Source organism: Rhamphochromis longiceps, linkage group LG22 (genome assembly GCF_057381845.1).
Source record: "Rhamphochromis longiceps isolate RC_006_pf linkage group LG22, R_longiceps_female_GT1.1, whole genome shotgun sequence".
In the NCBI taxonomy this organism is placed as follows: Eukaryota; Metazoa; Chordata; class Actinopteri; order Cichliformes; family Cichlidae; genus Rhamphochromis; species Rhamphochromis longiceps.
Genome location: NC_140577.1, coordinates 20,928,082 through 20,943,469, shown reverse-complemented (window position 1 = coordinate 20,943,469; position 15,388 = coordinate 20,928,082). Strand labels below are relative to the sequence as shown.

Genomic DNA, 15,388 nt, shown 5'->3' with positions numbered 1-15,388 from the left:
TTACTGCCATCATCATACAAATACAGGATTATGCAAGGTCGATCTGAAAGATAAGAGAGAGTAAGACTAAGTATAAGATCAATAAAAGCAAAGACCTTTTCTCCGACGTAATCCTCACTGGTATATTTTTAGAATTAGGCCACTCGGGTCCTGGTCCTTCAGTCATCCTAACAATGTTCCCTCTACAGAATATGAACACAGGCAAATCAGAAGGCTACATCAGACACTTGGTTTGGATCTCTGCTGTGAATCTTGGCATAGAAAGTTAAGAAATACAAGTGAAGACAAATATCACAGCACAAATATTAGCTTTGTTCCGTGTTCGACTGTGCAACGTGCCGGGGCACGAGTTCGCCTGGATTTAACCTTTCTACTGTTGACACTGTTTGTTTACTTATAAAGTTGACATGCCAGTACTGAAAAGCTGCAGCAGACACCAGAGGTGTGGACTCGAGTCACATGACTTGGACTCGAGTCAGACTCGAGTCATTAATTTTATGACTTTAGACTTGACTTGAAAAAATGTTCTAAGACTTGTGACTTGACTTGGACTTTTACACCAATGACTTGGGACTTGAATTGGACTTGAACCGGTTTACTTGAAAAGACTTGATATTTTACCCCAAATATAAAATTTAACATGCATATTATATAGAGATTGAAAATGTGACGTCATTCACGGGTAGAACCGCAAAGGATTCTGGGAACTCGTGGCAAGCGGTACTAGCGCACGCAGGCTTTCAATTAAAATCAGTTATACAGCGATAAAAAGAAACACAAAAATGTCAAGAAGCTGTTGTATTATTAACTGCAATAGCCGGTCGCATGACAGCCACGGGAAGCCGACGGGTAAAGAGATCGGTTGTTATCGGATTACGTCGTTGAAGAGAAATTGTTCATGTTTCCGAAGTAACAAAGACGCGACGGATGGCCTGGATTGCAGCCATTCAAAGATCAAATATAACGTCCCAGAACACTCCAGCTCACAGGTTAGTCTGCTCCAAGCATTTACACGAAGGTCAGTGTTTTTTAGTAGTTAATACGTCATTTTCATAACATAATTGGTGATATAGGTTACAAGCAAGAACAGAAATTGTCGCGCTATGCTCCTTTATTTATTGTGCATAAATAGTGAATTGTCCTGACACAATATTGCGTTTCGCTTCTGTTATTATGGTACATTGACAAAAACATATACTTTTATTCACAGGATAAAACAGGTTTTTTGTATCACTAATTGCCCAGTACGATTACAGCATACAATATTGTTGTCACTGCTACATTTCTGTGATGCTACCAGAAATTATTTCCACTGCTAATTAATTACCGTTGAGCTCAAAGGTCCTATTAATAAACGGTTAAGGAATGTGTATTTATGACGACAATTTGTGAGACTGGTAAACTTATGATACGTACGATGGTCTTTCGTTCTACACGGTGCATTTCAAGGTCCTGCACCCATCCGTCGGTAAACTGTACCTGGGCTTGTTGCAGTGACCTGAAGTTACTAAACTTCATGAGTGTATGCACTCACTCCAAGAACCGTATAATTATAAATATGCATATAAATATGCTAAGATGAGATAGCTGACTTCATCTAACTAGCAAATGTTGTCCAGGCTACGTTGGTGATACAGTTTTTTTTAATGTGTATGATATTTTTGTCATGCGATTTTAAAGCTGGTCCTACAACCGCATCCAAGAATAACATGCAGCGTATCTCAGAACTGTCGGTGAAAATTATTCTTGGAGCTAGGTTTAATTGAGCTGCATTTTAAAGAGGTGCAATTTCACAATTTGTGTATATTTTCTAAGTTCACTATTTTGTCATGTGTTGAGAAAAACACAGATTTTAAAATTACATGTTAAAAATTACATGTTAGCATATAACTGCAACATTATTTTTTCGTTTGTTTTTTTTTTAAAGACTCGAAAGGACTTGAAATTCAAAGTTTCAGACTTGTGACTTGACTCGGACTTTTACACCAGTGACTTGAGACTCGACTCTGACTTGCCTGACATTACTTGAGACTTGACTTGAGACTTGAGGATAAAGACTTGAGACTTACTTGAGACTTGCAAAACAATGACTTGGTCCCACCTCTGGCAGACACTTTTGGTGCATAAAGAGATCGACTGTCTTGTTTAATTTTGAGACTTCACAGATGGAGTGGCCCAGGATGGCTGGGACCATCTCCAGGCCTCCTTCCACTGAACTGGATATGCAGGTACTAAAAAGGATTCATGGATGGATTCAAGCTGCAAGTTTTGGTAATGTTTGGTAATGCTGGGTTGTCCAAAAAGTACAAAACAGAGGTCCAGTACAGACACCTCCACATGACCTATAGACTGCTGTAAGGTTCATAATGACTGTACCTTTCTATCTGAATTACTGGTTATAAACAACTTCTGCTCTTTTGTTCACATTTCATTTATTTGCAACTGCACTACTGAGCAGAAGCTCCCTTAGGCAAGCGGTCTTGTAATTTCTTCAAGCAGCTGTGGCGACCCCTTATGGATGAAGGAGCAGCCAAGGAATACTTCTCCAGGCTTCTTGAAGGACAATCAAAGCTCTTCTTTGGATGTTGGCTGCCTTTTGTTCCCACACTGCCTCAGTAATGCTGAGGTCTGGGCTCTGGGGAGGCCAATCCATGGCTGACCGTGGCCTACTGCTGCCTTTTCTCACTGTTCTTTAAGAATAGCTTCATTTCTGCTCATTTCTGATGAGGCTTCTGGTCCAGTGTCGGGCCTTTGCTGGATTTTTTTCCCTGTTTTTTAAGGACATGACTTTCAGATAATTTCAAATGCTGTAGCTAGATTTTTTAAAATTTTATTTTAGATGTGCTACTTTTGTCCAGTTTCCTGCCCATTTTTAAGGACACACTGCACTTCATGCCAAGATGTACCAAGTTGTTGTGTCAATATCTCAACTATTATAGGCTCAAAACTTTGACACCGTATTATAATCACACTTTCAAGTACTGAAAGTGTGATTATCCAAACAATAAATATTTTGTAGATGGTTTTCTGAATATTTTAAAATGACTTCTCCTCGCCTCAGATATTCATTTTGTGTGTCTCTATAATGCATCATTAGAGACGACACAAAAATACCAAGCACGAAGCTTTAATCTTAACGTTTCATTAGGTTGACAGTTCATTTATCTCCTCTAACGTCTCCTCCAGTCTGCCTCAGTCTAATGACTTCTTTCCTCTGTTGTACATTAGTCTTTCTCCCGGTGACTCAGCATCTGGATGAAATAGACAGACATCATTACAGCATGCTGTTGTGAAAGGACTGGGCCATGTTCTGTAAAGGATTAAAGGCAGACTTGACACCTTTCAGAACAGTTTCCTCTAGGAGAGGATTTACTGTGCTCATTCTGGTAAAACCTGAAAATAATATTAAGTTCTTCTTCTTCCTTTTTAAGAAGTTATCTCTGATCTGAGGGCGTCGGGTGCTTTCTTGCACTGCAGACAGTGTTTTCCTTTTTTTTGGCTACAAGCAGTCCACTGGAAAAACAAGCACTTGTTCCGGAGGGTTTTGTCAAGTGTTTGTTCTCCTGAAAGTGGAACATGAGTTTGAGAGTGCGCATTAAGGCTGGTTGCCGGGTAGATTTGGAGCCTTCTCTGCATGGGCTGTCCATAGAGAGAGAATCTGGTCAACACTGCACAGGTGGAAAATAGCTACAGCAAAGAGACTCGCACTAAAGACACTTTAGATGCTTCTTTTTGGGTGGCTAAAGGTCCCTCTGTCACTCTAAAGAATAAAGTAAATGCAAACATTTGCACATTTGTCGATTAAACATTTAAGGGTTAGGGAGTGATGCTGTCACTGCTTTAAAACTTCTTTCTTTTTGCTTTTCTGTTATCATCACCTTAGTCATTAATGTAAGTGATCTAGAGCTTCGTACATCTCATTTTTAGTCTTTTATTGGGTCATTACAAAAATGACCTATAGATCCCATTATCTCAGACTCCTCTGGGTGTTGGCAGAAACGAGACGCTGATAATCAAACTGTTTCTTTTTAATAAAATTAATTTCAGACTCACCAGGCTAGTAAAGGTGTCAACATAGCAATATATCTAAAACGATCTCTCCCCGCATGACGTCACGTTTAGTTTCATTTTTTCAATATATTCTACATTTATATCCTCAAAAATTGATATGGAGCAAATTAACTACTAATAACCTCTTTCAGTGGGTTCAGACGCTGTAGAAACCTTGGCTGTGTTATTTGCACTACTGATTAATCATGAAGCTGCTTTTGTTTTCAGGGTGCACTGTGTCACGACAGGCAGTGTTCGAAGCTCTGTCCTTCTAATTGGACACCTTCTCTTTATACAGACAAAAATGTCAATCCACAGCTCTCATTTAACTTTTAACGCCCCCATAATTTGGTCCTTATCTTTGAAAAGACCAAATGGTTGTTATTTTTGAATGCAAGAAATTCTGAATGTGGTAGTTTGTTCTCATAATAACAACCTAACAGAGAGAAGGCAACACTAGGAGTCGTTTGGGTTGGAAAAAAAAGAACTTACTTTATATATTTTTCACTATTTACAAGAAACAAAATTTCGGTAAGAATTTTCTCACAATATATTACAGGGAAGTTATTTTTTGGGCAGGCCCTAGCTCCACTATCAAGCCTTTATATGTATTACATATACAGTGGGGCAAAAAAGTATTTAGTCAGCCACCGATTGTGCAAGTTCCCCCACTTAAAATGATGACAGAGGTCAGTAATTTGCGCCAGAGGTACACTTCAACTGTGAGAGACAGAATGTGAAAAAAAAATCCATGAATCCACATGGTAGGATTTGTAAAGAATTTATTCGTAAATTAGGGTGGAAAATAAGTATTTGGTCACCTCAAACAAGGAAAATCTCTGGCTCTCACAGACCTGTAACGTCTTCTGTAAGAAGCTTTTCTGTCCCCCACTCATTACCTGTATGAATGGCACCTGTTTGAACTCATCATCTGTATAAAAGACACCTGTCCACAGCCTCAAACAGTCAGACTCCAAACTCCGCCATGGCCAAGACCAAAGAGCTTTCGAAGGACACCAGGAAAAGTATTGTAGACCTGCACCAGACTGGGAAGAGTGAATCTACAATAGGCAAGCAGCTTGGTGTGAAAAAATCAACTGTGGGAGCAATCATCAGAAAATGGAAGACATACAAGACCACTGATAATCTCCCTCGATCTGGGGCTCCACGCAAGATCTCATCCCGTGGGGTCAAAATGATCATGAGAATGGTGAGCAAAGATCCCAGGACTACACGGGGGGACCTGGTGAATGACCTGCAGAGAGCTGGGACCAAAGTAACAAAGGTCACCATCAGTAACACACTACAACGGCAGGGAATCAAATCCCGCAGTGCCAGACGTGTTCCGCTGCTGAAGCCAGTGCATGTCCAGGCCCGTCTGAAGTTTGCCAGAGAGCACATGGATGATACAGCAGAGGATTGGGAGAATGTCATGTGGTCAGATGAAACCACAGTAGAACTTTTTGGTATAAACTCAACTCGTCGTGTTTGGAGGAAGAAGAATACTGAGTTGCATCCCAAGAACACCATACCTACTGTGAAGCATGGGGGTGGAAACATCATGCTATGGGGCTGTTTTTCTGCCAAGGGGACAGGACGACTGATCCGTGTTAAGGACAGAATGAATGGGGCCATGTATCGTGAGATTTTGAGCCAAAACCTCCTTCCATCAGTGAGAACTTTGAAGATGAAACGAGGCTGGGTCTTCCAACATGACAATGATCCAAAACACACCGCCCGGGCAACAAAGGAGTGGCTCCGTAAGAAGCATTTGAAAGTCCTGGAGTGGCCTAGCCAGTCTCCAGACCTCAACCCCATAGAAAATCTGTGGCGGGAGTTGAAAGTCCGTGTTGCTCGGCAACAGCCCCAAAACATCACTGCTCTCGAGAAGATCTGCATGGAGGAATGGGCCAAAATACCAGCTACTGTGTGTGCAAACCTGGTAAAGACCTATAGTAAACGTTTGACCTCTGTTATTGTCAACAAAGGTTATGTCACAAAGTATTGAGTTGTATTTTTGTTATTGACCAAATACTTATTTTCCACCCTGATTTACGAATAAATTCTTTACAAATCCTACCATGTGGATTCATGGATTTTTTTTTCACATTCTGTCTCTCACAGTTGAAGTGTACCTCTGGTGCAAATTACTGACCTCTGTCATCATTTTAAGTGGGGGAACTTGGACAATCGGTGGCTGACTAAATACTTTTTTGCCCCACTGTATCACTATGCCTTAAGATTCAGACTAGACACACCATTGCCATCTATACAACAAAAACACCAATGAGGAGGATTTAACATCTGGAAGCATCTTAAAGCTATTTTAACAAATCTCCCCTCCGACCCGCCAGCTGTCCTGGAATGTTAGCAGCTATTAACTAAAACACAGAAATGGCTCATCCTGCAAGCACAAAAAATACCTTTTTTTGTTCTTTTTCTGTGCTTTCTGAGGTTTAAATAAATAAAATGTTAATGATGATGATGTTACATCTTGCACCACTTTTCATTTCCACAGTTAGCGGAGAGGCACTTAATAAATGTTTCTATTCAGGTCATTAGGCCTCATTCTGCACATCAGAACACCAGAGTCTCTATCAGTACAGTATCCCCTCAGGTTCTAGTAATAAATACTTCTTCATGGATAATGGCAGAGGCAGCTGTGCTACTCCTCTGTCACAGAAACTGCCCAGGGCAGCTCTGATGGCACATCTGGAGAGGTGAAGCAGACTGCGAGGAGCGTCAGTGCAAACAGCAAACAGGGAGTCGTAGAAGTCTTTATGGCGCTGAGGAGACAAAAAGAAACAGACGCTTTTGTTTAACTTCAATGAGAGGGCACACTCAGTCATATTCAGCTAATGTAAGCTGAATTTAAAGGGGCAATACACTAATTAACAGTTGAGAGGCATCAGATAGCTTTGAATTTGTTAATCTATAAATATTTCATCTTTTAACATTCTTTTCAGTTTTTACAATTTTTTAAATTATAAATGAGATTTCTTACACAGGATTACGTTTTTTCCTTTTTAATTTCAGTCAGTGTGTGTGTATTGTATTTAAAGAAAACAGTCTTTATTAGCTCTACCTTGTAGCAGTCATCAGGAAGAGCAGCTCTCCACTTCCTTGTGGGTTTTAAACTGCTATAGGAGTTAACCAAGATTTCTACAACTCTGGGGTAGTCATGGCAGTTCTGGAACACCTGTGCAAAACATTAAAGACTTTGTGGTTAAACATATAGTATAACGCAGATCATTTCAGCACAAACCCACATCATCATCTTCTCTACCTTGTGGAACTGTGGTGGGTAAATCCGTGCTGCATTGTAGTTGAGCAGCAGCTGAAAGCAGAGGTCTGGCATGGCCATAGGCCTGACTTCCGTCACTTTAAGGAGATACTGAATGGGAGAACAGCCGTTGATGTCCATGGCTCGAGAATCTGCCCCAGCCTCCAGCAGCATCTTTATCAGGACGTGATCGCAGTTCCAGGCAGCTTTGTGAAGAGCTGTTTTGTGGTCTGCCTCCTGAATGTTGGGATCTGCAACAGAAATCAAATCTGAAACATTGCAGTGGAAGTAAAGGGGGGGGGGGGGGGGGGTTAAAGTCAAAGTCAAGGAAACCTATCTAGAACGTCTTACCAGCTTGATAGTCCAGCAGGAGGCGACAGACTAGATGATGGTCTTGGCTGTAGGTTTGCTCCTTAGTGTCAAAAGCCCAGAAGGCTGCAGTCACCAGAGGAGTCTCCTGCAGAGAGTTCACTGCATTCACAGATGCTCCATGAGCCAAATAGAGAGCCACCAGCTCCGGAACACCGAATCTGGCTGCCGTGTGTAGAGGTGTGTCCTCTTCGTTGTTGTGGCTTGCTTTGTTGACTTTTGCACCTCCATGAGAGGGAAAAAAAACATTTGGTTGTTGTTTTAGTGGTTTCTGCAGTGACTGTATTTGTGCTTCTACCTTTGCCTTCTCACCTTTGAGGATAAGTTGCTTGGCACACTCTACAGACTCCCGGGTAATGCAGTAGTGCAGCGGTGTGTGCCCGCTCAGAGACAGGCTGTTGACCTTTGCCCCGTGAGCCAAAAGCAAGGGCACACAGTCTCCATTGGACACCTCGCAGGCCACGTGCAGAGGCGTCTTCCCATTGGGCATCTGATTGACAGCTGCGCCTTTCTGAAGGAGTACCAGTGCTGTCTCCACAGCATTGTACATTACACATACATGGATACCCATGGCCCAGGACTTTTCCAGTTTGTAGCCGGGTAGCCAGTATCCTAAAAGAGAGGAAGTAACTTTCAGCAACAGTAAAGTTTTTGTACTTTTAATTCTTCATAATTACAGCAGTTTCATCTAAGTGCTTTGTAATGTTTGAGTTACACACACACAATCCAATATATTGCATTAAAGTGTGTGCAATAATCCATCCTACGTACTATGGTTCTATGGAAGTTTTGCACCACCTAGTGGTCAACTTACCGGACTGCTTACCAACAATGGAGAAGTGTGAGAAATCTCACGATCTGCATTTATACTCAGCACACACACACACACTCACAAACACACACAGTTTTCCTGCACCTTGTTTGTACGAGGCGAGGACCATGCTGGGATCTTCCACCTCCAACACAACGTCAATGTCTAGTTTGCTGGTTTGTAAAATCTCAAGGACTTCCTGTGCGTTGTTGGTCTGCAAGGCCTCCAGGAACCGTTGCTTCAGCTGTTTTTCAGCCAGTTTTCTGGGACTCAAATCCTCCATGAAATCTCTGTCCAAAGGCCCTAACGCTGCCAAATCGTCTGGCTTAGACGCTAATATTGTCCATAAAGCATGGAGTATGTTGGAAAGCAACGCACAAATGTTGACGATGAAGGATTCCAGCATACCAACCATTGCAACAACTCCATCAGCCCGGCCATAGGAGTTGCATAGAGAAAGAAGACAAAAATAAAGCAGATGAAGAGGGGCAACAAGTGACAGCAGTGCGTCGTCACTGGGAGAAAATAGTCCTGGAGAGAAATTAGGATGAACATAAATAGAAAGCATAGAGGGTGGGATGGGAAAGCTAAAGCTGGCTGACTCTAGACCAGTTAGTGTGCTGGGGGGTGTCCAGTGACAGAAGGGCATTGTATTGTATCCCTTCTATCAGTGGATGTGGTAAAAAATAATCAGCTTTATGAACCTGAGAGAAAAAAAACAACTCTAATATTTTTATGTGCGTGTCTGACTGAATAGGACACATGCAGAAGAAGAAAAAAGAAGAAGAAACAAAAGCAAACTGTGGACAGTGGCTGCACATTTTATTCAGTGTGACAGGTAGCTGCCCTTTCAAAGTTTTCAGAATGTGACAGCAAGGCAATGACAAAAAAAGGAGGAGGAGGAGAATAAGCACAGCTTTTTTTAAAAGTGAAAGCATGGCTAGCAGTTTGTGGCAAATATCTTTTTGCTATCCCTACATACATAAAAAAGAAAAAACCTTCCAGACATGATTCATCTGTGTCTCTGCCCGCCGGGAGCACTGAGGTCCCATGTATACGATGGTTTCATCACGCCTGGCAAGATCGGTCAAGCACATAGAAAAGATTTGGAATCCCGTATTTAGCTCAGGTCTGACCTTTAAGCATCCTCAGCCCTCTGGAAAACAGCGCACCCACATTGACACAATACAAAACAAGGCTTCTTTAGGACTCTTACAGCATATTGCTTTCAGTGTTTAACTATACATACAAAAGAGTCTGCTGACTGGTTTGTCAGGGTGTGTGTGGAGGGGTATTAATAGAAGGATTCAAGTGTTACAAAACATTTCATGAGAATACATCATGAGCAGTTTATTAGAGTAGCACGGGAGCAGCACTATGGTGGTATTAGAGGAAAACCACAAGCACAATGGGACTATACTACTGACTTTTTTCTCTCGTTGCAATATCGACCTTTAAATCCTTCATTTGATAACAGCCATTTGAATTGAAATCACTTTCTGATCACGTTTGGCAAAAGTAGGTAATCATACAATTCTGGATAAATATATATTAAATGTTAATAATCCTCTTATTTCGTTATCATAAACAATAGTACACTGCTTCATTAAATACAGAAATAAATAAATAATAACACAATCTACTATCATGTATACCCGCACTGATACCCCATCTATTCTTCTCAGCCTGTTAGCAGCACACCAGACAGGGTCATTAAGATAAAGATATCATCACAGCTGCCTGCATATCTCTCATGGTGGCTGTGGTGTCTCTACATTTAATGTAAACCTATAAAATAATTCCTGGGAATGATAAAGAAGTAACACAGGCAAAATGTCTCTCGGTGAGCTTTGAAATCTTAAAATAAATCGTTCCAACAATGATGAACCAATTTCAGAATAAAGTCCAAAATATATTCCGGCTGTAAAGTTCAATTCCACTGTAACATCAAAGTTTTAGGTGAGATCATCTTTAAGGACAGTTTCTGCACTTTAGGTGTCGCACAAAGCATCTTTATGGCAGCATTACAAAATGTTATTTTCAGGACATTCCAGAGAAATCTGCATGACAAAGCATCGGAGATAATAAAATGACACGAATGAGGACGTCGTTTAGTCTATCGTATGTGTCCTGACGCTTGCACAGAAGAGGGCAGAGTTTGGAAAAATTCTACTAAGCTGAAATTTCTAAAGGCAGCGGCAGGTATTACTTTGTTACTGAGAGAATATAAAAAGAGGTCAAAAGCAGGTTACAAGGGGGAGTCAAAGCAACATTATGCATTTAAGCAAGAAGTTTCATTTTTATCAACTTTTCTGTTTTTTGTGGTTCGGGTTAGGTAAGTTACAAATGTAATAATTACACAGTACCTGAAATCTCTATTAGAACAAGTCCAGTCAGTTTAGTATGTCTTCATCATTTATACTTTAAACGGCTTGAGTATGGTACATGTATACGGTAAGGGGCACTGTAAGCCAGTACGCAAGTCAAATTTACAGTGGTTGCACTTCCAGTGTTCTTACAAGAAATCAAAGCGCTCGTTTCTCCCGGCGAACCTTTAATTTCCAGTTCAATTCCTTTAGGGAAGTTCCAGTGTTGCCTTATTCAGTAGTGAAAGTAAGCAGCATGGGGACACCTGGTGGTGGGAGATGAACACTGCCTCATGTAATCCAACACAAAGACCTGAACTGTATGTGCTTCGTAAAAGCCATAAAGAGATTCCGCTGATCTTTAGATTTGAGCAGGATATACATAAGTCTATTGAAATGGCACATCATCTACATCCTTATTTATCACTGTACATGTACATGTCTATGTCTAAAGGTGCTATGATGGGTAAGAGAAGTCTCTAGAGATGATGTGGTAGGTTACAGAGATAAACTTTTCACAGGCGCACTCTGGATATGAATAAATAAAACCAATTTACAGCTATAAACAGCAAAACAGAATCCATAAATTCTGGCTAAAAACACAGGATGGGTGTAAAATGAAGCAAATGAAGGGCACCATTCTGTTATCCAACTGATCCTTTTGGTTTCGTTTGGTTGGTGAAAAGGTCACTCAACAACAACTGGCAGCTGGGTGTGGAGCTCCACCTTTCAGAACTACTGAACTACTGAGCGGGCGTCCCTCGGGTTTCGTTTGTGGGGCCTGCTGACGTTCTGTTCTGCGAGATGCTACTTGATGTGGTGCTACAGTAAAGCGGGAGGTAATCTGGGGGCTCGTTTCACTCCGCCGCACTTTCTTTACGTGCATCTTTCTGCTGCTGCTCCAGCTCTCTCTTCCGCAGCTTTTCGCGCTGTTTCTCCATCTTTTCTTGGTTCCTCTTGGCCTTTTCCATCATAACTTTGAGGTCTTTGATCTTCTTCTTGATCAGTGTTCGATCCTGGGAAGAAGTGACCCCAAGAGCCTGAAACAAATTAGCAAAAATTGTTTTATATTTATCTCATAAGTATAATTATTTCGCTTTATTTTTTTTTTATCCTTTATATTTCTTTTGCCAGACCAGTTATGCTCATCTCATAAAAACACTTTATTGTTAGGCCTATACCCTTGGAACTACTTTTAGCAGCAATGAAGTCATAGTTTTCTGAAAACATGTATCAGTCTCTCACATAATTGTGAAGGAATTCATTATCTACTCTTTATGGAGGTTTCATTTATAAACAGCCCTCTTAAGGTCCTGGCATAGCCTTTTAATTACGTTGTTATCTTTGAGGACTTTGACTGGGTCATTGTGATGTGATCTGTATTCGAAATCTAATTAAGATGCATTTAATAACAAAAAGGTTTCTGTTACCTTGAGCTCAGCACTATTCAGCTGAAGCAGCTGCACTCCATCTATATTTTTGGCAGTGAATTCTGGAATATGGTGTTCTAAGTTTAGGCCCATAAGCCAGTGGGCCACTTGCTGTGAAGTCCATTCGGTAATGCTGCGGTTCTGCCACTGGTACTGCTTTGAAAACTGCCCCTCGTCTAGCATCTGAACATACATGACAAGGAAAAGAAGCACATACGATAAAAAACCTATCAGCTCCATCTTTAGTGCTTAATTTGGATGAATAATGGGCTCAAACCCAGTCAACAACATCAAAAATTCCACCGATGCCTACATTCAGCACGTAGAAATACTGAAATTCTGGGGGCCATGAAGAGAAAAAAGATCGTTCCTCACCAAAGATGTGTAGCAGTGAGACACAGACAAATGGTTTACACACAGCTCAACAGACACAGAGACACGCATGCATTAAAAGAACCTCAGTCTCACCTCATCATCTATCATATCCAGACTCTGAATGTTGCAGCATAGAAAACAACAGAAAATGATTGGGTAGTTAACAGAACAGAAATGAAAAAGCTACCTCTGTGGTAGCCTGGCAAATAAAAAAAAAAGTGCTTTTCTGCAGTAAAAACAAGATAAGCTTTCGTGCAATAATGTAAAGAAAAAAAAAGAAAAACGTTCTGGATGTTTTCTATAAGATTACACACTTTATGCATGGGCTGATTTGAACCAGCGAAGATAAATAAGCTTGTATTTATGGTTTGTGTTTCCATATTGAACATCCACGAAGAAGTTTCGGGAACATTTAGTACCTCATCTGAGGACAGCACCAGCGTGTGTGAGCGTCCTGACATCTTGGCTTCACTGAGCAGACCGCTGATCTCTACTGAGCTGCTGCTGCTGGCACTCAGATCATCGCACAAAGTGGGTGCCTAAGAAATCAACAACACGTTCGTAAGACTTGTGGCGAGCCAACTGGCTCTGCGGCTGAATTTAGCCGATTAGTTGGAACGCTTCTCTGTTATTGATGTTTCTGTGCAGCGTTATGTGAAGCCCAACACGATGTAGATGTTACAAATGTATTTAAGAATGATTTTTTTTAACCTGAGAGAGCGGACGGGGAGTGAATGAATCAAGAAAATGGAGGTTTTTTTCTCCCAGAATGTAACTGATGTGCTTCATCGCCCTGTTTTTAAAAAAAAAAATGTTTTAGGTGTTTGACAAGCTCCAAGAAGGAGTGTGTGCATATCTGTAATTTTTTAAAGATGCTTGAATAGTATGCAAACTATAAATTTGGCTGGAATTTACGTGGACACAACACTGCCCTGCAGAGAAACTTTATTTGAGCTACTGAACGTTCCTTTTTTCGCCTGAAATACACAGGTTTATAGTTTCGGTGATATATGGCTAAGAGTGTAGAGCTATTTCTTACGCTCAATAACATACAGTAGCTTAACTCAGTCCTTTTAGTCTCAGTACCATCTGAGGTCAAAGTGAGACTAATCTCAGGCTTAGACTGTCAGCTTTCTGGGAGGACTCCTTACCTAAAAGCTCCATAAAAACATAATTAAGAAGAAGTTCTGATAAGATTTATCTTCTCATGTGCACTCTTCTTAAGCTGAGGGTGTCTTGGGAGTGAGAGAGGACTGAACTGGTGCAGGATCAAAAATAATCTCCTTTTTAATCCTATGGTAACCCCATCTGATATTACACAGGATTAGCCAGTTTTCACGTAAGTTCCTACAACTTTAATCTTATTGTATCAGGATGAGGTTTAACTGATTTTATACACATTAGAAAATGAACTCATTCACACTGTGATCAGATTTTTCTGCTAAAGTTAAATTAACACCTAAAATCAGATCATATGTTTGCGAAATCATTATGTTTTTTTTTTTACTGAGTTTCATCGACTGTTACACAATTAATTGGGCAATTATAAAGCAAATTATGGATTTCTATGGCTTTGGCAAGGTAATTTCCTTTTATATAAGCCCCAAATTACATCTTGGGGTACAAAATTATTTCCATTTCAATTGTTTGAAGCATTATTATTAAACATAAAGGAATACAATACCACATAATGTGAATAGGAGAAGAAGTGTGGCCATGTGAGTGCAGTCTGTTCAACAGAAACTACACAGTACATTAAAGCTACAAAGTGAACAGTAACCTGCAGTGAAAATGCAGAACTTGTTAAAAACTGCACGGATGCCAAGAAGACTTTTTTAAGTGCATGTATAATTGTGCACCACAAAGGGCAAAGCAGACTATTATTCAGAGAGAATCACTATTTACCAAGGTACCAATGACCAAACCTCACACACCTTGGCCTTGAGGTACTCTGGACTGTTCTCTGCTGACGGCTCTGTGGAGCTGAGAGACAGAAAGAGGTGCAGGGAGTTCCGAAATCAGCCATCGTGAAGTAAACATTTTAAATCCTCGTGTTTATTAGATGGAGGGAGACAAGGAAAATGCAAACAGTAATACCTGTTTCCAGGTGAAGCTCTGGGATCTTTGTCCTTCACTTTGGTTTTCCTGTGAGGAGGTGGAGTGGAGTTGAGTAACATATGTGATGCAATTTTTTTTTGTTCATGTGCTTTGTTAACTATGAACCTTTAGTAATTATTCATACAAAATGACTTCCATAAAAGATCAGTTGTTAAATTGTCTCTCTTGGCTCCTGACGAAGGCGGTCGCACTTTTCTCCTCCCCCTTTCCCTTATCTTCCCTGCTTGGCTTCTCGTGTCCTTGTCTAGTCTCGTCTACTTTTCTACTCTTGCCCTGGAACACTCTCACAGTCTGTTCTCTAAAACCTAAAAGGGGAATTATGGATTTGATCAACTGGTCCCTGAATGCAACTGACACCCTCTTCTCAACGAGAAGCCTGGGCTCGGGTGAGCCTGAGTGTCCTGGAGGGACGTTCCCTGCCGGATACACGATGGACGAGTGGAATAACTGGAGGGTCCTGTGCCTGGCGCGGCTGTCGATCGAGGACATTGAAGACATCTACCTTTTCGGAACCATGATAACAGGGTTCTTGCTGATCGGAGCTGGCTTGGCCCTGGTTTATCGAAGATTAAAGAAAGCAGAATCG

The 15,388-nt window shown here is 40.9% G+C and overlaps 2 protein-coding genes across 6 annotated transcripts in view; both read right to left on the bottom strand.

The window, feature by feature from the left end:
- Window positions 1-6,541: 6,541 nt before the first annotated feature.
- asb4 (ankyrin repeat and SOCS box containing 4) lies at window positions 6,542-9,162 on the bottom strand. Its single transcript, XM_085396094.1, has 6 exons — window positions 8,619-9,162; window positions 8,015-8,314; window positions 7,685-7,927; window positions 7,337-7,584; window positions 7,136-7,249; window positions 6,542-6,836 (listed from the first exon to the last, which is right to left on the bottom strand). The coding sequence occupies exons 1-6, from the start codon at window positions 9,160-9,162 to the stop codon at window positions 6,648-6,650; spliced, it is 1,638 nt and encodes a 545-aa protein (XP_085252220.1). The 3' UTR covers window positions 6,542-6,647.
- Window positions 9,163-9,339: 177 nt separating this feature from the next.
- Window positions 9,340-15,388, bottom strand: part of ppp1r9a (protein phosphatase 1, regulatory subunit 9A) — a 52,403-nt gene continuing 46,354 nt past the window's right edge. For 2 of the 5 annotated variants that reach the window (XM_085395328.1, XM_085395327.1), the window contains exons 15-20: window positions 14,782-14,829; window positions 14,619-14,667; window positions 13,104-13,223; window positions 12,778-12,801; window positions 12,310-12,492; window positions 9,341-11,919 (exon numbers count right to left, since the gene is read on the bottom strand). In XM_085395328.1, the coding sequence (XP_085251454.1) occupies window positions 11,737-11,919; window positions 12,310-12,492; window positions 12,778-12,801; window positions 13,104-13,223; window positions 14,619-14,667; window positions 14,782-14,829 (607 nt within the window). In that variant the 3' untranslated portion in view covers window positions 9,341-11,736. Of the gene's footprint in view, window positions 11,920-12,309; window positions 12,493-12,777; window positions 12,802-13,103; window positions 13,224-14,618; window positions 14,668-14,781; window positions 14,830-15,388 lie in introns of all 5 variants that reach the window. The other 3 variants (XM_085395329.1, XM_085395331.1, XM_085395330.1) reach the window with 3 other exon arrangements.